This window comes from Carya illinoinensis, chromosome 7 (genome assembly GCF_018687715.1).
Source record: "Carya illinoinensis cultivar Pawnee chromosome 7, C.illinoinensisPawnee_v1, whole genome shotgun sequence".
Lineage (NCBI taxonomy): Eukaryota > Viridiplantae > Streptophyta > Magnoliopsida > Fagales > Juglandaceae > Carya > Carya illinoinensis.
This window is the reverse complement of record NC_056758.1, coordinates 27302334-27326729: the sequence shown is the minus strand read 5'-3', so window position 1 is coordinate 27326729 and position 24396 is coordinate 27302334. Positions and strand designations below refer to the sequence as shown.

Below are 24396 nucleotides of genomic sequence, written 5' to 3'. Positions count from 1 at the left end.
AAGACTAGGCTTTGCGTTCCCTTAAAAATTGCCTGGAAAAGAGAACCATTTCTTTCTTGACTTGTAGATTTATTTGAATTGAATACGAAGGCCATTGGCATGTTATGTAAATTATGCATTTTGCTCCAGAAGCCCTGATTTTGTCCATAGGCATTAGAATACGGTGGATGGATTGAGATTGCATGTCTATACAAAGGCAAAAATTTAGAAAGCCCTATAAAAAGTCGACTACCTGTTTCTTAGAGGGTAAGTTGTAGAGACTCCTTTCTTTCTTTCTTTTTTTTTTTTTTTTTTTTTTTTTTTTTTTTTTTTAAATTTATTTTTTATTTTTAATGATGATTGACTGAAACCACCTTAGTACCTCACAATATGCCTCTTACCCTTTAAACTCCAGACACGTGTAATGTGCCCATATCACAAGTAAATCCACTTTTCATCAATGGAACATAGTTTCATCAATGAAGATGAGACTATATGGTATTAACATTTGCAGGTAATGCTACTCATTATCTCAATTCTTATTATCCTATCATCATCTAATAATGTGACATTAGATGATTGAAAGTTATTTATAATATTTCACTTGTAAACTTATCATTTAATGTCACATCATGACATGATAAGAAGATGATGATTCACATGATAATGAATAAATTTTTTCTTGTTTGCAAGGTTCGGACTAGGGAGGAAGATGCTCCCAAGAATCCTTGCCACTTAGAATTGAAGGAGAGACATTTTATCGTGGAAATTGGTTAATAGAGATGTTATATACAAATGTTCCTCCCTATGAATGCATGCACATGAACTTGTAAGATGTCCTGCCCTCCTATGATCCATAACAGTTCGAGCGCTAATACATGGATAACTAGTAAATTCTATAAATAGAAGAGAAAAAGAAAAACTTGGTCTGAATCATTCAGTCATGACAATTGTTACTCTGACCAGAAGCTTCGCAGACACCTGAAGTGGAAATTTAGACAAGAAGTTGCAAGAATGCCTGCATGATAGACATGCAGAATTCTGTAATCGAATCCTCTTCAATGGAGACCAGAGGTCCTCTGGAAAGTACTATGGCCAGATAGGTTGCCGGGACCACAACGAGACTACTCATGATTGGTTGTATCACTACCACTATAGCTGAATGTTAGTTTCTTTTTCTGTTTTACCTGGGGTGTTAGTCAAACCTAATGTTAGCATCAAAACCCTGTGAAGTTTTTGTTGGCTAATATGAAAGCAGCATTTGACTTTTGGGTTCTAGTCAGTTTTGGTGTACTCAAGCAGCATGTGTGGTGACCTATAAATCTTCACCAGCGTCCAGTAAAGAACCTCTTCTACTCCAAGTTCACCCTCTGCTCTCGCAGCATATATATCCTCGCAGATGGCCATCAACCTACACAAAAACACCGCATAAGAAGAAACTAATAATAGGCTTACTATTAAGCTGTCAAAACACACTTTTCTCGGATCTGCATTATTCATCTTCTATGGAGAAAGAGTTAACAAGGGGAAAACTATGCAATTGAACTTGCAGAGAAAATGGGGACACTATCATGTTTTCATCCGCCGACAATGAAATTTAAACATGATTTTGTCATGAGAGTTTCTTATAAGGAGGCATTGTTTTTTGGGGAATGACATAAAATATTGGTCTAAAATAAAGCTGCCATACCTATCACACGAAGGAAGGTTTTCAAAGGGGATTCTCATTCTTAAGTCAGAGCATTGAAGTCTGATAAACCGGCCGACTGCAAGAACAAATGTTATGTACAGCCCCCATATGCTGAACTTGCTGAGAGTGTCACCAATAATACCTTCTGAAACATTATTTCACCATTAATAGTACATAGTTAAATAAAAGAGAATAAAAAATAAAATAAAATCAATATCCATAGATGACATAAATCCTTCAGAGCTTACGAGGAGGTGTTTCCTCAGAAAAGATGACAGCCATGGGCCCTGTCAAACCTCCACACCCAGTTACATCCGAGGAATTGACATCACGGAACGACCACCATTCATTGGTTCCACGATTTATGAAAAGATCCGCACTAACAGATATTTCCTGTAAATTATTTGCATTTTTCTTGATTAATCTCTTTCCAAGGTCTAAAATTAAAGTACAAATGACAATTATGTAATGGATGCTATAGCCTCTGTGAATTGTATTCCATCTTCTAATTAAAAAAAACAGAAAAATAAAAGAGAAAATCAATCAAATGCAAGAGAAACTAAGATATGATGGAGAAGATTTTACTACTATAGTCAGAGATTAACAATTATTACATACAGAAATACCTCTTATCAGCAACATGGATATGGCTTCCCATTGCAAAATTGTTATATCATCATATTCCAACAATAACTGATTTACAAGCCAACATTTAACACACACACACTCACACACACACACAAACACAAGACAAAACTGGAAATTAAGGAAAAAACTTAGATGTGGTGTAGCATACCTCTTGTTCCAAAGGTCTGATGTCACCAGAACCAGTAACATGAAAATATCTAGGATATATATTACATATCCTAAAGCTATTCATAGAGCCATTAAGAACTTTTTGAACATCTGATCTTTTTGGAAGATCTGGAGTGTCAATAGTTCTTTCATATTTGACAACTTCCTTGCCTTTCGGTCTGTCCCTTGTAAGCACCCAAGTAAAAATAATATCCATTTCTGTCTCCCAGTCAAGGGACTGAATGAATCTCGTCTGAACTGTTGTGGGAACAAGCCACAATATACTGGCATCGGCTTGGCAGCATATCAACTGGATATCAATCTTATTATATGTGTCCAAAACACCTCGAGGATCAAGATCAATATCAGCATTGAGGTTATCCCATTGGAGTTTTTCACAAAGAGTGGTCTGATACAAAGTCAATCTTCCACTTGCTGTTTTAATATCAACCTGAACACTGGCATCTTTAACAGGGTTGGCAATGTTTGTAGGGTTGCCACTGCTATACATCTGTAAGGACAAAATAAAAGGTCCATGCACAATTAAAATGCACCGGCGGTGAACAAAGGATCATGCATACCTGCTATTGAAAATATGCTCAATACAATGCAACAGATCTAAAGAGAAAATTTTCCTTGTAATTTAACAGAAACCATAAGATGATTGGTTCTGCTCTAATTACTCTAAAAGACAGCTAACGAGAGCCAACAGATGTGTTTCAACAGGCCAATTGAGAAGCTAGTTTTCAACAATGGGAGATCTGGTAGATATGAAGATATTTTAAGGATTGATGCACTTTCAGGATCTTCTTTGGTGTTTAACAGTTTAAGCAACACTCTCTGGACCTTTTTGCGCCCCTCCATTGCAGTTCAGAATTTTTACAATGCTATATACCCACAAGTACTACTTTTACTTGGAAAAGCGTTGAAGAACAAAACCCCACTGTAGGTGGCATTATTTGTATGGACAGCTGCATTAGGGAGGATCCTTATTATGGACAACCTGCAAAGGAGAATCAGCAATGGATTCGTCTTACACGTGCAAAAGAGGGGGAAAACAGTTGACCACTTATTGATTCAGTGCCAAGTAACTAGAAGAGTGTGGGCCTTGGTTTTTTAACTTTTTGGCATTGCTTGGAGGGTGGCAGAGTCACTAGCTATTTGTAGTCAGAATGTGGGCCACTGCAGTGCGGAAGGTTGGAGAATGGTTCCTTCATGTCTGATGTGCTATTTTTGGAAGGAATGAAATGCACAAAACTTCAAAGAATGTGAGTCAACAGTGGAGGAGCTTATTTTTGTAGTGTTTAAAAAGCTATGTCTAGTTCACAACTCAGAGTAGCTCTGGCTTCCCTTATTTTTGCGGGGTTCATTCCCTTTATACACCTTGTGTACTTGGGTGCTTCTTTGTGCTCTATAAGATCGAATTACACACACACGTACTCACAAACACACAAAACTCATGAAGTTTCCTCCTCTTTGCAAGGTCTACACGTTTTTATATGAAGCTTCTCCATCCAGAAAAACAAAACGTGCAAATGGAATAAGATATATCTGTACACACACACACACACACACACACACATTCAGACCACCGGAAGTGGAACAGCCAATTCTAAGTTGACTCCCTTAGCACTTCATAAAAAATGCCACAAGAACATGGCACTCCTTTAGCATCCCCATTCCCATCCTGGTTACTTTAAGAATGTTAATAGTTCAGAGAACATGAAAGGCATGAATCCATTCAACCAAGATCCTCCTGATTTTACTTTTGATTGTTTTTGAAGTTTGGATACATACTGTAATTGTAGAAAGAACGAGCAATATAATAACTATTCTTTAAAATAGTACCCAGAATATCGTGGCCATATCCTTATACTGTATGTGGAGCACATAATTATTGCATGTGCATGCACGTGTATATATATCTCACATCTAACATATATTGTAGTATGGATTTGGAAGCAATATGTGGCAGACATCTGAAACTTAAATTCAGTTCAATCAAGATCTAAAGGCAAACATAATTAGCTTTTTACATTTTCTCACAATAGTAATGGGAATCAACAATCATTTAAATTCAATCCATGAATAGAAAAGTCACAATCAGGCATGTCTCTGTAAGACGCATATGATGAGTATTTTCAAGCATATTAAACCCTTGAGGTATTAAACTTTTTACTATCAATGAAGATCATCTTTCCAGAAGAGTTTCTGTAATTAACTATGATTTAAAGGAATCATCTTGAAGCTCACATGCACTTCCTTTTCTAATCTCAATATCATTAGTAATTGAGAGACCATCAACCACTCTTAAAATTGCTTACCAGCATGGGGGCCCAGATCACACAGATTAATATGAAGAACAGACATATCCCATTGCAACATTTGGTCACTTTTGTTTGCTTTTCTCCTTGTTTGTGGTTAGCTCTATTCAAGACTGCATCACATTTTACAAGGTACAAGCTTGCATGTATGTCCTCCAACTACGAAGAAAGCCATGTATCAGTTTCAGATATGAACATCCAAATTATCCAGTCCAACGCCTATACTGAAAACAAAATACTGAACAAGCTGTAAAGTACTGATGAGAGAACAAGATTGTTTTGATAACAAAGGACAGGTGGCCTTAACGTCATTTTTTAAGGTCCTATTCTGCACCATAGTCAGGAAAATACAACCTTCTCAAATTATATTTTTTTCCGCTTCTCAAATTGCATAAGATGGCGTACAATATGCAAATTTATACGAAAGGAAGAACATTGTTCAAGAATTCAGCAAGATGTATAATCATGTTCAAAATGAACTACCTTCAATGTTGATATTCTTTTCAATTGAAATGATGCCATGTCACCTTAATATCACTTCCATAGATTTCATTTCATTTCTGTTTTGTGGCTAAGTGAGGAATTTAGAGAAATTGAGGGTAAATATAAGGTATTATACACAGGGAAGAATACCAATAGAAGTTAGGGATATATGTAACAAGTCTAAAAGAGTAGGCTGTTGGGGTTGAGAAAATACAAGATTGACTTTTGTCAGTAAACTTTGTTTTTAGCGGAAGAGACAAATGACATTAATGTGTATGCTTCACAAATAGGTTTAGAAGAATCCATTAAACAACAATTTTGGCACTGTTGGTAATTACAGAATGATGATAATAAACAATGATATAAGGCCAGTTGGTACTGTTTTCAGAAGGTAATGAACGGTAGTGTAGTGTCGAAGGTTAGACTCAGTAAAGCATGAATAGGTTTAACGGTAGCGCTCAAAGATATGTATTTCAAGAACTCACCTTCAGCCAGTCATACATGGTCAAAGATGTTGTTGTGCACGACCAGTCAAGAACACATCGCAATTCATATAGAAAGGGCAGAGCACGGTAAAGTCTATAGCCTAAGTAATTAATTCTTGAAACTTCACTGGTCAAGAACTGACGATACAAAGTGCTTTTATGAGGAATCCCATATCGAATTTGAATAGCCTGCAGTGCCAAGGAAATGGCTTTAGCAAGGTATATAGCACGGAGTGCTAACCCTCCAGCATGTTGTTGAGAAGGCTCCATGTGCCAAGCATACTCTGTAACTGAATATGTGAAGAGGATGAGGTTGAAAAGGTAGAAAACTACTTTTCCCATGGCAAATGAACACAGGTAAATTACTCGATCAAGCACAATCAAGAAAAAGATAATCTGCAGGGAATTATCATTCAAGCCTGTTAGGAAATAAACATGAATATCCCAGCCAGATTAAACCATATGAAACATAAAGAACTAATCATTCATATGGCAACATTCTACTAAGTAAACCAAGGGGTGAAGGGTCTATAAATTCATTAATCTTTTAGATAAGGGAAAAAACTCATTATTCAAATTTAACTAAAATTCTGTAGCCAATAGATTATTCGGTACTTTCATAAAAATTCCAAACAAGGATATTCAAATTATCTTTCTGTGGGACAATGGCATGAGTCGATCAAGCAAAACACAGGCGAAGTTTGGGACAACTATTTTCCAGTTGAGAAATTTTCAAATCTATTTTTTTTTTTTGAAATGTGGTTTTGAAGCTTCATGATCCATTTCTCAGGCCCAAGAAATGAGTCAAAGGTGGTATTAACATCAGTTGGCACATAGAACTTCAAATTTGTAACCCTACTGTCAGTTTTCAGAATCTTGATTTTCAAAATTTAAAGCATGGCAGAAAACATGAAAGAAACAATATCAGTAAACTTACCATTAGGATAAAGACAAACTCTTTTGGAAACTGATCTTCAAGCTGATAGACATCAAGGAATTCACTATTATTTTTTATGATTGAGTGGTAGAAAATAGCAACCAGGAAAAATACAATCAAATCTGCACCAAATATGTAGGCGTACAGATCAACTTCTCTTTTGCCTCCCCCAATTACAGAGAGTATAGGGTATGGGAATCCAATTTCTTTGACAAACCCAGCATGCTGTGCTTTAAGAATCTCCTTTGCTACATCAGTTGCTGGAGTTAGTGACTCATACCATTCTGCAGAAGCACACTCTGTCAAAGGTGATGCATATACCACTTCAAAAACAACTAGTGCCACATTTTGGTCTTCTTGACTTCTTTCAATGCTTTGAACATGAACCCTACTAGCAAAAGGGCACAGGCTAGGGTTTTGTGATTTGCATCTTTCCTCATGGACAATTCTTAGCAAGTGGTTTATTCCAGACTCAATCCTCTCTGGTTGAATCCCATCCTCTGGCCATGATTTGACATCCATAGACACCTGAACAAAGTAAGGAGGAGACTCTGCACCCTGTGTCAACGATTTCCCATACCTAAAGATGCTTCTGAATGTCAATTTTACCATATTTTTAATTATCTGTAGAACTCCCATTGTGCTCTCACTCAAGCTATACTTCACAAGAACCTCTTTTCTATAGAGAGCACTCTTCTTACAAAAATTGAAGTCTGTAGAATACATCCATTCACCATCTTTTGCAGTTATAGAGCTCTGTATGAGGGTAAATAAGTAGATAAGGAAAAGAGGTAAAGAGCTGACCACAAAGGATGACATTATTTTATGTGCAGGGAATCCCAGCTCTCGAAGTAGGTCTGAGTCAATTCTTAAACCACAGTGCTGGATGATAATTTGGTACAGATACTGAAGCAAAATATTAACTTCTGTGACGATTAGCATGATAACCCAGAAGATTGAGCTTGGGCCGGTATTTACACATAAAGCATACAAGAATAGAGCTGCAAGATACACCATTGACAGCAGACTGAAGTTCCAAAGAAAGACAAGAATAAAGCAACAATAACACACAACATCGTTATTGGATCGCATTTGGGACCATATGTGACAGAAGATCCTTCCCAACTGCAGACTTGCAGCATCAGAACTCTGATCAGACTGCAGAGAAGATGACCGATTCAAAGACAAGTACTCTGATTTTTGGCTCTCCATCTCATCATATACCCCATCCTCAGCAAACAAGTTCTGTTTCATATCTGAATCTTCTTGTCCTATGTTCAAGAAGCTCACAAGGTTGTTGACTGCCTGATTTCCAATTGATTGCACTTGGGAGACACTATCACCTATAATCTGTACTGCAGATATCAATGGGTTTTCCTTTGCCTGGACTTGGACTTTCTCTTTTTTGTGGAAATCAACAAAGGCACCGTCAGAGCTATCCAATTCAACTTCAGTGATTTCACAATGAGGAGATCCCACCGAACACTTTGTAGTCTCAGCAGCTGATGGACTTCCTGCATTGGTAGCAGCAGGAGACTCAAACAATTCAAAAGGGAATGGTGAATCCTCTCTGATGATCTGTTCTTGTTTCCTAAGAATTAGTTCTTCTTTATCAGGGGTCCCAGTATCATTATTAGAGATAATAGAAGTACTCCTCCTCCTTAGGCCTTCACTGCGTGGAGAAACACTATTGCAGTTGGCAGTTGAGTTCATGCTGTGAAGCTGGATTTGCAAGTTGAGCATCTCAGATTTCATCTTCTCCACTTGCAAGTTACGCTGGCGTTTCTTCTCCTCAGATTCACGAATATGCTGTAATTGTGCAGTTTTCCATGCAGCTTTCTTCTCTTGCTCATGCACAATGGCACCAATTTGTTCTGCTTCAAGATATCGGAACACGTAGTCAAACTCCTGAGAGGAAAACATATATGACTGAAGTGACACCAGCACAAATATGATAATTTCAACTAGCGCAGATCTTGAAGTAATTCGGAATCCATAGTCATACTTATAGAATCCAAACATTTCGTATATATAATCCACTGTCTCACACTTCCCAGCACTAAACTCCCCCACAAAAGGAGATTGGTAGGCAAGAGAAAGAACAATGAGAGCAAAGTTGTATATACGCAAGAACTTGAATATCTTGTTCTTCTTCTTCAGTATTTGGAGTCTCATTCGAAAGAAAACTAGAGCGAAGCCAAGATAACCAAGGTGCAGAATGTCATACTCGAGGGTTCCAGTAATCAAAATCAATGCAAGCACAAGATCTAGAAGATGGCAGTAGCAGTAAAGCCTCAGGTAGTCAAGACAAGTCCACATGCTTTTAGTTTCAAAAGATAGATCTCTCCACACAAACATGTTTCTACGTTGAGACATCATCTGGCGATATATTGATGACCCTGAGAAACTGGACAAGTGATCAGCACGAAGTTTGAAACAAGCAAGCGTGAAGACCATAAAATAGCTGGTAAGTGTTCGAGGATCATCAACAATAAGTCCTGAAAATGTGGCAGACAACGTGGACGGGTTAAGATAAATGTCTTAAAATGAATAGAGACTGAGACAAAAACAGCAAATAAAGTAACATAAAATCATAAGAGATAATCAAAAAGATATCAGGACTTGGTCTGAGCATTCAACCAAACTGAAGGAACCAACAAATGGTTGCAGTTTGATGGTGGGAAAAAATCGAAAAGCCCTTTAAAATCCATATTAAAAATCTATAATGGATTTCTTCTGAGCATAAAAGATAAGAGAGAACGAGGGGGATAACTTTTATTACAGAAAACAGGAAGATTAAAATTTATCTGAACATCTAGGCCATCTCAGGAGAGAACTTATTCACTGTACAATAGAATAAGAAGCAATTAGAGAATGGCCGAGAAAGTCATACCCAACCAACAGTTCTTGCAATACTGGAAATATTGAGTAGAGATTCCCCAGCAGTCATGGCAATCTACATTAGAATCAATTCGAATATCTTCACTATAAGGCAAAGTACTCTTCCAGATAGCAAAGTACTCGAGAATAAGAGTAGAAGCAAAGAAGAAGACTAACACCGGCCACAATTTACGTATAATATTTCGATCCAGAAGAATGCAAACTGCAAGCAATACAATATATAGCATAGAGATGACGTTCAACAAAGCAAAGCTGGCAAGAAGCAAGGCAATCATGTTTATCTCAAGACCAAAGAGATTAAACAAATTCTCCATCCAAAACTTCAAATATATCTTTAAGAGCGATTTCTGTGTTTCAAACCTCTCCTTTTTCAGGGCAAGAATCCTCTTCTTGTTCCACTTATGACTCTCCTTGGTACTTCCCCAGATATACCCAAATGTATATTTTCTAGCACTGCCACCATCACTGCTGCCAGTTTTGGAGGATACAGGATTAGATGATTGAGACAGACCAGAGTTGAAAAACTGCCATGAATTGCTTGTCACTCCCTCTTGTTCTACAGGCACACCAGAATCTGATGATGGCTTATTTTCCTCATTAGAAATAGAAACATCAGCTGAAACATCCTCTTCCGAAACAAACAATGGACAAGGCTCTTCCCACTGTCCTTTGTTTAGAATAGCCCTTGGCATTTTATCCAACCAACGGAAGACATTGTATTGAAGAGTACATGCAGCAATTACCAGCACTTTTCCCCTCAAGCCTGATTCAAGTCCCCAGAAGCCTGGCTTAAATACAGAGAAACCCAAAAAAATGGAAAGATCAGAATGTTTCTGCCCAGGAAACATCTCAGCCAGTTCACCCCACATCTGAAAGAGATACTCAGCTGTCACTAGAAATCCAGTGTAAACTAAGAATGATTTGGATGGGACCCGGGAACCTTTAGGTAAAGTTGAACAGATGATGAGGCCAAGCAGATACAAAAAGCCAAGTGCACTAATTGGGGATAACGATGCATAGAACAAAGCAATAAACAAGATCTTCTGGCTGTGCCAAATAAGAAACCGTTTGAGAAACCCAAGTGCTCCAGTTTCCAGGGTATCTGAATCAACTGCCCTGTTATACCTGCTTTGCCTTCTCTCATAGCTATAAAGTTGCATTACAATCAAGACTGCCAAAGATTCCCAGACATTTTCCAGCAGTGAAGCTTCTGAGTTGTAGCCTAAATAGAAGTAGAGGTCTATCAACCTGGATAGCCACATCGCAAAGCTGGAGAAACTGCTCAAGCAATAGATAAAGAGAAACACCATGATTGAGTATGCTTTTAAAGGAAACCATAGCTGTCTTTCCGTCCTCTCAACAAGCTGTCTTCCAATTATCCAAAAAAGGACAAGGGATAAGTACCCAAATGACGTATGATTGGGTCTCACCAGGTACACAGTGATGAGAATAGTTAAGAACGCAATGAAAGTTCCACAGGATCTATACACTGAAAGAAACTTCTGCCCAATTGCACTGAGGAACGATGCTATCCTTCTCTCTTGAAAAAGATAAAACATATTAGCATATAACACAAAAAAAAAAATAAAAAATAAAAAATAACAGTACTAGCAATTGAATTAGTAATGGCATAGACCCTGCTGTCTAAATATAATGGATATAGACACTGATGTCTTTTAAAAACAACACAAAATAAACTACATACCAAATTTTCCTATCATCTCATCCAAGCATAGAACCCACGATCTCAAAGAAGGTTAAAATCAGGCTGAGAGGTGTTCATTAAATAATCTTAAAACAGTAATGGATCATGCTTTAATTCACAAACCCAGAACAAATAATTGGAAGAAGGCTTATTGGATCTGATTCTGCATCATCCAAGTTTTATCTAGACAATTCACCATACTCAATTGACACATCCAAATAGAAATAACAGAATAATTAAGTGAGCACAGCACCACCACAAACATCTAAGAAGAAATATGTTGGAAGTCAATAGGAAAATAATTAAGCTAAGGACAAAATTATACCATAAGAAGGATTATCATGACTGTATTTGGTGGTTGCGGAGGCATACACTGACAACAAAACTGATTTGTTCAGACCAGCTTTCAAGATACTGAATCCGATAGGGAGACATGGGGTGTGCTGCACAAATGCTGAGAATGAAAATAGCATCTCAAACCCATGGTTATGAATTGCACAGAAGCAAGCAAGCAAAGCTACTTCCAGGAAATCCCAGGAACTATCATGGTCAAGGAGACCTGCATCAATTCAAATAAGAATGAAATGCTTAAAAATTATTCTTTTGGGTTCAAAGATTAAGATTTGATATCATAAGCATATCAGTGATTCTAAAATGGAAAATAATTTACCACAACTATGTCCACTTCATACATAACAATCCAAAATGGAGACAAAAAAGTGTACCTAATTGCGATAGAACTTCCATACTTAAAGAGCCTTTTTGCTCCAAACTATCAGAAATCAAATCAATCTGAAGAATGTACAATAGTGCAAAGTGAGCTTCGCATAAAAGAATAAGAGATTGGCGTATCCTTCTGCTGATGTTGTGGCTCAGAAGATATATGAGAAAGAATATCACTGAAGCACAGATCAGAGAAAAAAAAAAAGCACAGGTCAGAACATAACACAGTTTCAGCAAATTGCCACGAACTCATGTAACATCAAAATGATTTATTCATTATAAGAATGACAAACAAAAAGCATTATGATATAAGTTGATTTAATGACTAAAATAATGAAATTGATTATTTCTAATAACAGAACTAATACAACACATATTAATAGTGAGCCGATAACACATACTATATACAGCATGGATGAAACCGGGTTTCATTGCAATGAGGAATATCAGAGCCAACATTATAGCCCGAGAGCTTTTGCGCAGTCCCCATGCAATTGCAGCAACAATCAATACTTTGGTCTCTTCCTCCACTGCGATTAAAGAATATGAAGAAACAACATAGATGGAAGTGTAGTATAATCTGATTACAGAATTCTATGGAACAAATCGTTAGGCAGAACATGATTAAAAATACAGAATTGAACATTGCAGAAAAAAGGATATCAAAATTTCAAATCTGGGACACCGAAGTTTCTCTATACAAATAAGTCAGGAGACCATGTGAAACCAAGAGACACAGCAGCAATGAAACTATATTTATCATCAGAATGGCCTACACATCATATTAATTTTCTTCTCTATAGTTTCCATATATATCCTAATGCTCTATAAATTTAATATGAAAAAAGTTTAACTGACTTAAACCCATAAAGGTTTTTTATATATGGCCAATGTATTGTACCTTGGTGTTAATAATACTTTAGTTTCTAACTATGATATCTTTTTACAAGGGGCCCAATAATTGAGGAAGAGTAAATTCTGTTTACTCATAGAGGAAAATTTTATATATAGAGTTGCACCCACTCCATTGTGTATAAGTCATGATGCTTCAGGAGAGAGTGAGTCCAGAAAACTAAAACTCACAAAGTTGATATGAGAAACCAATGAAGGGAATGTGCAAAGCAATGCAGCAAAGCATGTAGAGCAACATCACACAAAATTGAGAAATCAAGGATTTTATCTGCAACAACTGATATGGTTTGAGGCAAAAGCTACAAAAGAACAAGACAAAATCAAATAGGCATGGCTACAAATTTGATATGGCCTAAAAAACAAATGATGGAACAGAACTTGTGAATCCAATATCTATGTATTAAATTAAAACAGCTTTTTATCAAAAAGGTTTAGAAAAATGTGAAACCAGCAAATAAGAAGAAAACAAAATTATCTACTGCTCTATCTCTTAAGTATTCTATTCAAGAAACAATACAAAGTAAAATGGCTTATTTATTCAGTTACGTACACAACAATAAGAATGATAATAATGATTCAGTTGTCCAGAGTGTCACAATATTGTATTTATTTATTGAATAACAAATTTCAAAGAGAAAAATCAAATAATAACAAAGCAATCACAAAACCTCCCCATCTCTTACAGACAAATGCACACTACAAGAAGACAGTGATCTCTATAAAGAGATCACAACATCAATAATATATGGAGAATTTATGAAGTTATGTACACAAAGAAACACAACATCAAGAAACATATTGTCATGGAGAATTTATTTATGGTTAGAAAAGTAAATTGAGATTATTTTATAACAAATAAATTAGGTCAACTTTGATCTTGACAGCGATGAAGTATTATCTTCTCTTTTCTTTTTCTTTTTTTGATAAATAAGAAGGAAGGTATTATCTTCTTTTCTCCATTTTTGTTCAAACACTATCCTTAACATGGTATTAGAACAAAACTTTAGGGTTTATTTTTTTTCTTCTCGTAACACTCTTGATATTTTTTTCAGTGCTTGTTTTTGTTCTCCCTGGTTGTGCAACAGTGCTCGTGTGGCAGGCCTAGAATAAAACCAATGTCTGTGGTTGGAGGCGATGATATAGTGACAGTTGGGAAATTGTCACCATTGCATAGGGTGAATGTGATGGACAGCAAGATGTCATGACATGCCACATGAGAAATCCTGAAAACCCTACAGACTTCTAACGGTCGTCACCTATAACCATTTGGACCCACAGGCTCAAAACATATGATGTTGAGGATTCTGAGTTCTATATAACAAGGCCTCTAAGCATGAAAGTATGAAGTCATTTAGTTCTTGTTTAGTGTGCTAAGAAGAGAGTTATTTTTTGTTTGTGAGATCCAAGAAAGTGCTCTGCTAGAGTTGTTCACAGCCACACAAAGTTTTAAACTTTCAACACCGGAGAATAAGCCACCCAACCTTTTGGGAAGGGAAGCCAAGATAGAAAAATTTTGGAGCTGCTACGGCATAAGGCAAATGTCATTTTTTTGGCACAAAAGAGAGTTCGTTACAAGGGCTTGTGAGTAAATTATAACTTAAGTCTTCTAATGGATTGGATTTCTATAGTTTGGATGACCCGGAGTTTCTTTTATTTATTTATTTATTTTTAATCTTTGAGGAGTTCATCAGAAGTTTCCACTAGGTAACCAAAATCTTGTACGTTCATTTATTTACTGCTTTGATTATATCAGTGAATGCCTGTGTAATTCTTAAGTTTAGGAGATGCTTGGGGAATAAGATGAGATGAGAATTTTGTAAATAGTAGTAAGATGGTTTGTGAATAGTAGTAAGATAATTTGAGTTAAGCATTTATTGGGTTTTGGGAGATGAGAAAAAAAAAGTTGAATAAAAAATATTATAAAATATTGTTAAATATATTATATATATTTTGGATTTGAAAAAGTTGATTTTTTTTTTTTTATTTGAAAGTTTGGGAAAGTTGTAATGATTAGTTTGAACGTGTTGATGTTTGGGAAGGAAATGAGATGGGATGAGATGAAAAACTTTTCCAAACATCCAATTAAGTTGAACTTAATTCCATTGAATTAGTAAAAATGCCTAATCATCCCCTCAAGGGGTTAATTAGAGCTGTTACTCATTATATAATTTTCAATTTGGATTGGGTTCACTCACTCTGGCCTGCAGCGTCAAGTTAGGTTAAGTAGTCCAACCCACAAACTCGGTTATCTAGATCCAGCCCTTTGAGTTTGGGCCAAGTTCAACCCTGATCTGACCAAAAAAATATTTCCTTTAACTGTTCAAACAATATGATTAACATACTGCACAAAACAATAAATAAACACAATGTTTAGAAGCAGATACTGCACAAAAAACCTCCCAAACAATCATGGGTGGATCCTGGGGCAGCCTCCCACCCATCCTACACCCAATATATTTTTTCAAAATTCTAAACTTTGCTCAATGTCAAATTTAAGAAGACAACATGGTGTGGAAATGCATTCTCATAACAGACTTTGGATACCTTCATACAATTGATATCCTCAAATTATCAATCACTTACTAATTTATATTTGTCAATATTGGATTAGGCGGTCTTTACTTTAGTCAATAGCTTTGATCAGATACTCAGATAACTTTGCTGGTGTTTAATTTAATTGATTTTGTTTTTAGAGGACCGAATTTAATTCATGTTTAAATAGTGAAAAAAAAATCTGATGCTATGAGAGATCTGATGCTAAATTCTCATTCGTTATACCAGCTATTTATCTGAGTTAAATGTGTGGGTCTTCCATAGTTGTGTCAAAAACAAAAAGAAGTGAGAATTTTGTATATTTTAATTCTTTTCTTCCCCTTGAGGACGATAGATGAACTAATGCACACTAAAGTCCCAACCAATATCTTATATTGAGATGATTTAGTATAGCAGCATCATTCCTCCACCAAGTGAAGGACTCGGTTGTGGAGATACTTAAGTTTGGTGTTTTTGTTTCTTTTTGTGTACCTGGGACAAACAATACACTTGATTAGAGATTCCTAAAGTTTTTCATCAATCTTGATACATTTTTGTCAAATTTGATTAGTACATTTGTATCTATGATTGTGTTTAGATTATTTTTTTACTACTATGCATATGCAGCATACAAAGAAAAAAGTATATATTATCATAATATTAGTCCCCCCCCCCCCGGGGACAAAACAAAAAGTTCCTGGCTCGAACACTACTAACAATGTTATATTTTAATTACCTTCAGCAGAAGAGTTCGCATTTGAAGATTGCCCATGCTCATCAGTCAAGCATAGGAAAACAGAGTTATTCACAAGATTACCCAAGGCAACCAAAATTCCAAGGCAAAACTGTGCAAGCAGGAAGAACCCAGGTATGGGATAATGCCACAACCCAACCATCTCCCAAATGTCCATGTCCTGTATATGCATTCAAGAAATAACTTTCAATCATTGGACCTCGTAGGATAACAAACAGCAAAACTTCATCATATAAGAGAGGATTACCTTTCCAAGTTTCCGATTCAAGAAAGCAAATGCCACATTGAAAATATATGTGCTAACAGCCCACAAGAGAATGAAGACAAGAAGCAGCCCATTCAACCGGTGCAAATGGAATAAGGAAGGGAAGGCATATGCAATGTAGCCAACATAAGCAAGTAATCCGAAGGCACATAAACTTGCAAAATGGAAACTCCAAAAGCAAAGAGCAAACAATGAGACCTGTCAAAATTACCAGAGTTTTTAGTTTAAACCTTTTGATATAACTAAAATCCAATGCTCGTGGAACTTGAATATTTCAAGAATAGCTTCCTCATATCAAAAAGGAAAAAATTAAGTTCACTATATAACATAAATATGAGCATAACCAACAAAAGAAACTTATATACTTTTCCAGCTACTAGTATAGATGATGGCAGATCGGGTGCTGCTTTGGTTTCAAAACTTTGTGTTTTATTAGTAATTATACACAGATCTGATGGGTTTTGAACTTGAGAAATTATATTTGCAGTCCTAGGTGGGGGGACTGTGTTTGCAGACCCATTGATGTATGGGGGCAAAAGGGGAAAAAGAATAATTTTGAGAAGTATATTATTGTAATTTTAAAAAGTTTTTAAAGATAACTGTATGGACTTGCGTGAGCAGTTGCCAAATGTGGACTGTACGCAAACTAACTCTTTGAACCAACTAGTTCATGCTCCACACATCTGGAGGAGGTGTCATGAGTTAGAGCTTATCAACAGCCACGGGTTCCCATTAAATTGGAAGCAAAAAAAAAAAAAAAAAAAGCCCGAAATATTCAGATTCAGATAATAAATGCATTTAAAAAATATAAAATACACCCATCAAAATAATTGCAGAACGGTAAACCAACTCAATTCAGGCAGGCATCTCTTTAAATCATTTACACATAAGATATCTTCACCTGTATTACATAAAACCAATGCTTCATTTGAATTGCACCATTCTCTAATTGTTATCTTGTTCCCATGTTTGTTTTCCCTTAACAATTGGAGAGATCCTAAACAAGACCTTATGTGGAATTGATGTTTATACCAAGAGTAACCACAAAAGTTGCTGGTAAAAGGATATTCTATTCTATAATCGACATCCTGCTTATCAGAACAAATTAAATAAAACTAAAAGTTGACCTGGATAAGTGAGACATCTACATTGTGTTTCAAAATACCATTTAGTTGAGAGAAGCAAGAGTAAGCTTACAAAGCAGTTTACTACACATAGATTACGAATATATACCGGAAAACCGTACGTGAAAAAGTTGATACTAAATGTCCGAAACACTGCTCCCCTCAACAAAACATTGGTATGCTTTACACCAGATCTGCACATTATTTAAAAGATCCTGTGAGCTTGTACGCTCACACTATCAAATTAAGAAAATAGAGTACCACAAGAGCCTCTTACTCAGCAATCTGAGACTAAATCCCAAAAGACACTTTTCAAACATGGAAAACAACAGAAATGCAACTCATCGGCACAAGTAAAAAGTCTTGTTGCAACAAAAAGAAGATCCAGATATATATCAGTAAGATTAGATCAATAGAGGTAAAATCTTTGAACTTTGGTAGAATGCATTAATTGGCCTTAGGATTCCAAGACAACATTGACGAATATTAGAAGATCTGCACTTTATTTAAAAAATCCTGTGAGCTTTTTTTTTTGGTTAGGTAAGATCCTGTGAGCTTGTAAGCTCACACTGTATCAAATTAAGATCACAAGAGCCTCTTATTCAGCAATCTGACACTAAATCCCAAATGACACTTTTCAAACATGGAAAACTACAGAAATGCAACTCATCGACACAAGTAAAAAGTCTTGTTACAACAAAAAAGAAAGATCCAGATATATATCAGTAAGATTAGATCAATAGAGCAAGTCAGCAAGATCTTTGAACTTTGGTAGAATGCATTAATTGGCCTTAGGAATCCAAGACAACATTGATGAATATTAGAGGAGTAGAGTTCATGAAAATAGATGCAAACTTTCAGTGAGTGAAGTTAGAAAGTCTCCTTAACAAACCATGAAAGCTTTACAATTGAAGCGAAAATTGAGACAAATTGAACATAAAAACTGAAATGGTTAGCTAAGATCCTTGAATTATCTATGTTGCAGCACAAATTTTTGAATACTGAAAATCTAGTATGAGAGGGTGGTGAATGTGATCCCTATTACTTAAAAGAACAAGTTATTGTGGTTCATAATGATTCCAAAGAAAGTCTAGTTGTAATATTGACTAATATTTTTGGAGTATAAACCCAAATGTAATTTGAGCTTCCTTGGTTCATTGCACCTTGCACCAGACTATTAGAGCCAATTCCAACTAGAAGTTTGGGACTTAAGTCATGCCACCTACAACACCAATGGTTTGACAAGGACGTCTGAGATTTAAGAAGGGGAGATTATAACATCCTTAATTAAGTATGAGAGGGTGGTGAATGAGATCCTAGATTGCCTAAAAGGAAAAAGTTCTTGCAATTTATAATCGTTTAAAAGGGACTTCAAGTCTAACATTGACCAGTACTTTTGGAGTATAAGTCTATTAGGTGGGTGAGCTTTCCTTGGGTCATTACAGCATTTGATCAACATTTGGAAAAGAGGTTATCTTATCAACACATGGACTCTTGAAATCTCTCAGCAATGCAACTATTAGGCATTAACTTCAAGTTTTAGGGACCTAGCCAAGGAAAATTTCTTCAACTATGAATCAAAGATGGGATGGCCAAGAAGAGTGAAGGCGCACTTTACTCAACCTTCTTCAACAATTGTATTAGTTTGTTCTTTCATTCCCACCGTATTGAGTCTAATGGCTGAAAGCGTGTCAAATGAATTGGAGGTCAAGCTCTTTGGATTACACTCAGTACATAGTTTTGTTATGATTATTGAGTGAGGAATGGACGAATCTATAAAAGGAGATGGCTAGATGTTAACCAGATCTATAAATTTTCCAAGTTTATTACCTTGATTCACGAATCAAAAATGAATGCTTTGAAGGAAGAAGTTGCTCAGTCAAGCTACTTTCTCTAGTAGACATGATATAATCCATTTCCTCCAGATCACATTTAACACAAGATAGCTGCATCAGAGGAAAGAAATGGTCAAAAATGAAACAAATTGAATGTTGAAGGCAATGACCAGGAGAAATGTGTGAAAACATAAATATATCTATGTATATAGTAGACAAATGGTAACTTATAGGAGGCCCGTTATTGCAAATTGTATGGTAGTAATTTGGGTGGCTGCACCATTAGTAGGGGTGCCAGTTCGTGTTCATTTTATGTCAAGTCATGAACATTTGAATATATAGGTCAAGCCGAACATGACCCAATAAGCTAAATGGGTCAAACCTTCAAATCCTAACACAGCCCATTTAAATAACGGGTCGATTAGTGTCACCCATTTTGACACGTTTAATAATTAATTAGAAATTGATCAACACAATAAGACTCATTTCAACCCGTTTAATGTAAATGGATTGAACTAACCTGCATAACCCATTTGATCTGATTAACATAATTTCACATAAAAAAAAAGGGGAAAAAAAAAAAAGACTGCCTACTAATAAAAAATATCATTATTTTTCATTTTTTAACCTATGATAAAACCAATATTACAAACCCAATAGTAACAAATATGAGCATAGGTCTAGAATTACAATCCCAACAATAAAAATATAAGCATATTGAGAAATACCTATAATTTTTATTTTTTTATTTTTTTTAATTTATCTTAGGGAACCTCTCCAAGGCAGGGCCCTTTGGACCCACCACTGCAGAGCAAAACCTGATCGTGTGCACTACACCCTCGAAAGTTTCCCTACATAAAACTAGTTAAATCACTGGTTTTTCACCAGGGTGTAGCCCCAATAGATTGTTTGCACCCATGAGGTGTTGAACTTTGGACCTTGAAGGGAGTGATACCCCAAGACCAAGGCTTTCACCACTTGGGCCAACCACTTGGGGTTAAGAAATACCAAATTACAACCCAACAATAATAAAATTATAATTTTAAAATAAAATTTAAACGGGTTATTGCGGGTTGCTTTCGGGTGAAGCAGGTTGATTCATTATTTACTCGTTTATAAATCGTGTCTTAACTGGTCAACCCTTTTTTACCCGAACTCATTTAGATCAAACCCAAACATGCTAATTTCGTTCATGTACATGTTGAGTTCACAAGTCGAGTCACATATTGCAACCCCTAACCATTAAGAAGTTGTAGCTGAATTATATTCTCACAAAGCAAATATTTGGATGGTGAATACCTGGATTTCATGTCATTAAGAATGGCATCACCGTTGCATCCAAATTACTACCATAAAAAGGAATTATAAGCAAATTTGCCATCTATTTTCAAAATAGAAAAGTTACCAAGGCTGAGGGAATCTCATCTATATACGTGATGGCTCTCCTCTTTTTCAATAGACATCAACAAAACAGCCTAAGCACATTACTTTTTTTATTGGCTCTAGATGTCTAGGACAAAGTCTCGACTAACCCTAAGAAAGCACATTACTTAAAGCTTTATACCTAAGTATGTGGGCTCCATGGACAATAATTTATCTCAACTGCCCTGCTCCAGTCAAAATTTAACTCACTTTATCCTTTTACCGGCATTTTGAAATTTACTTCAAATAGTAGATCTGACAACATAGAAGCATATCAATTTCAACTCTTTGTAAAGCATACTTAAAATGGCAATGTGTACGAGCCTACCTGTCCCCCCCACCCTCCCCCTCCCCCTGGGGGCAGAAAATAATTAAACGTATAAAAGAAATCATGGTTGGCACAAAAGGTTCCCACAAGATACTTGGAGACCAGTTCTGCAAAGCAATCCTACAAGTGGCATGTGTTAAACCCCAATACATGGGACCTTCTAGCAAAACAACTAAGCTAAATAACTCGACTAAGATTCTCCTATCCCAGATTAACAACATCCAAAATCACAACTAAACCATGCAACTAAAACTTCATAAACCATACTTGATGAAATTATCAACTAAGCCATAGAAAAGCTTCTATGTACTGTGCATTAAAATTACATTCATATCAGTAACGTGGTACAAATTTGTAATATTAGTTGCTTGAGATAGTGGCATAGTGCTACTTTAGATGAGAGATCATAAGCTAGAGAGACCAGAAATTCAGAAAAAATACTTGTCAGCTTTGCAAAAACAAATGAACAATATTGACTTTTATGATTCAATCGAAATGGGAAAAAAAATAGTGCAACAACTTGAGAAAGTTGGTCCATGTCATAATGATTGTTTCCTAAAGTGGTGGTCAATCTTGATATCTTCTTCTGGTATAAATCTATAACTTCTTAAATAAATTCATGTATCCTGTTATGAAACATGGAGAAAACCAAACCAGAGGGAAAACCCTTTGATCGACAAAAACACTCTCTCTTTCATTACTATTCCACTATTTATATAAATATACTAAACATACAATTGACAATTATACCCTCATAAGTTATACATATTACAATAATGCCCTCTAACACTCCCCCTCAAGTTGGGGCATATATATCGTATAAACCTAGCTTGGAACAAATAAGCTTTAACCGACACACAATGACTTAATAAACACATCTGCAAGTTGATCAGCAAGCTTCACAAAATGTGTAGAAATGTCACCACTTAGTATCTTATCTTGGATGAAGTGACAATCAATCTCTATGTGTTTAGTCCTCTCATAGAACACAAGATTAGACACAATATGCACTGTAGCTTGATTATCACAAAACAACTGAAGTGAAACAGTAGCTGGAAATCCAATCTCTCAAAGAAAGTGCTTCATCCATGTCAACTCACTAGTAGTGTGAGTCATTGCCCTGTATTTAGCTTATGCACTAGAAGGAGCTAATGCTGCTTGTTTCTTACACTTCCATGTAACCAAGTCACCTCCCACAAAGATACAGTATCTAGTAGTAGATCCTTCTATCTGAAGAAGACCTTGCCCAGTCAGCATCTGAAAAGGCTTCAACTCTAAGGTGTCCATTTGGCCTATACAACAATTCAATGCCAAGAGCTCACTTAAGATAACGAAGAATATGGACTACAACATCCCAATGTGAGACCCTGGGTGTTTCTAGAAATTGACTCACAATAATCACTAGATAAGAGATGTCAGGTCTTGTGATAGTAAGATAATTCAATTTTCCAACAAGCCGCTGATATCTACCTAGATCTTCAAACAACAACCCTTCTTCCTTCAAGAGTTTACGATTTAGATCCATAGGAGTGCCAATAGGGCAGCACCCAACAAGCCAAATTCTTCCAAAAGGTCAAGTGCACATTTCTTTGAGATAGGCTTATACCCCTTTTTAGATCTGTCAACTTCAATCCTTATGAAATACCTAAGCTTGCCCAAATCCTTTGTCTGAAACTAATCATGCAAAAATTGTTTTAGCTTGCAAATCCTAGCTAAGTCACTCCTAGTAATTGCAATGTCATCCACATATGCAACCAACAAAATATGACGTACATCACTATGTAGGTGAAATACCGAATTGTATATTTGACTTCTATGAAGAACAAATGCCAATACAACATCAGAAAACCTTCCAAACCATGCTCGAGGGGATTGCTTCAAACCATATAGTGCTTTTTTTTAAACTTGCATATAGCACCTCGATACTCCCCCATATCAATAAACTCAGGTGGTTACTCCATATAAACTTCCTCATGCAAGTTGTCATGTAGAAATGCATTTTTAACATATAGCTGAAAAAATGGTCAATCAAAATTAGTGGCAAGTGAGATCAACACTAGAACAAAAGTGATTTTGGCAACCGGGAAGAAGGTCTCCTCGTAATCAATGCCATAAGCTTGAGTGTAACCCTTAGCAACCAAGTGGGCTTTCAGATGTTCCACAGAACCATCAGGATGGAATTTGATTGTATACACCCATTTATAACCAACAAATTGTTTAACAGGTGGTAGTGGAACAATATTCCATCTCTCATTATGGTGAAGAGCATCCATTTCATTCTTCATATCTATCCACCTCGGTCTTATAAAGCATCCTAGACTATCTTAGGAGCAAAAAATATTGAAAGTTAAGAAGTAAAACATGAGAATGAAGGAGATAGAGCATGACAAGAGACAAACTGGCTAATTGAGTGTTGAGGAACATAAGAATGAGTACCTTTTTTCATAGCAATAGGCTGAGAATCTAAAGTACAAGGTAACTCAATAACTGAAGACAAAGATGAGGTTGATGGAGGCATGGGAGCAAGTGGAAGCAAGCGACATGAATAAACCTGCGGAGGAACAGTGAAAGGCGTTGGGGAAGGGTAGGTGAGGGTAAGGAAGGAAGGGTAAGAGTAGGTAATGGTAGAAGATTAGACTCACCAATTGAAGATGTGTCTGAGAAATAGGGTATAGACTTAAAAAACGTGACATCAGGACTAGTGAAGCAGTATCTAAGAATGGGACTGTAGCAACGATATCATTTTTTAATCAACAAAAATATATTTGATAGCAAATGGATCAAACATATCAAAACTTGGGCCAAGGTTATGAACATATCAAACTGACCCTAAGATTTTTGGTGGAAGAGAATGAAAGAGACATAGGGAACAAGATGGAGAAAGGAGAGGCACCATCAAGGACTGATAGGGGCATGAGGTTGATAAGGTAATAAGCAGTAAGGATGCCATCACTCCAAAAACGCTTAGGAACATGCAAATGAAGTAAAAGTGCTGAGGTTACATCTAGCAAATGACAATTTTTGCATTTAGCCACACCGTTCTGTTAGGGGTATAAGAACATGAGGTTTGATGAGCAATTCTTTTATTGCGTAAATATGTAGCAAAGGAACTAGATTGATATTCTTTGGCATTGTCAAAACGTAAAACTTGAATTTTCTATCCAAATTGGGTTTTAATTTATTTCTAAAAGATTTGGAATAT

At 36.1% G+C, this 24396-nt stretch overlaps 1 protein-coding gene across 7 annotated transcripts in view; it reads right to left on the bottom strand.

The window, feature by feature from the left end:
- Window positions 1-734: 734 nt before the first annotated feature.
- LOC122317255 (piezo-type mechanosensitive ion channel homolog) overlaps window positions 735-24396 on the bottom strand; it is a 44125-nt gene continuing 20463 nt past the window's right edge. For all 7 annotated transcript variants that reach the window (XM_043134235.1, XM_043134236.1, XM_043134237.1 and 4 more), the window contains 15 exons: window positions 19440-19555; window positions 17719-17803; window positions 16468-16683; window positions 16203-16380; window positions 12424-12552; window positions 12025-12198; window positions 11625-11858; window positions 9587-11134; window positions 6694-9191; window positions 5757-6152; window positions 4789-4947; window positions 2466-2975; window positions 1918-2062; window positions 1670-1814; window positions 735-1390 (listed from right to left, as the gene is read on the bottom strand). In XM_043134235.1, the coding sequence (XP_042990169.1) occupies window positions 1255-1390; window positions 1670-1814; window positions 1918-2062; window positions 2466-2975; window positions 4789-4947; window positions 5757-6152; window positions 6694-9191; window positions 9587-11134; window positions 11625-11858; window positions 12025-12198; window positions 12424-12552; window positions 16203-16380; window positions 16468-16683; window positions 17719-17803; window positions 19440-19555 (6669 nt within the window). In that variant the 3' untranslated portion in view covers window positions 735-1254. The remainder of the gene's footprint in view (window positions 1391-1669; window positions 1815-1917; window positions 2063-2465; window positions 2976-4788; window positions 4948-5756; window positions 6153-6693; window positions 9192-9586; window positions 11135-11624; window positions 11859-12024; window positions 12199-12423; window positions 12553-16202; window positions 16381-16467; window positions 16684-17718; window positions 17804-19439; window positions 19556-24396) is intronic.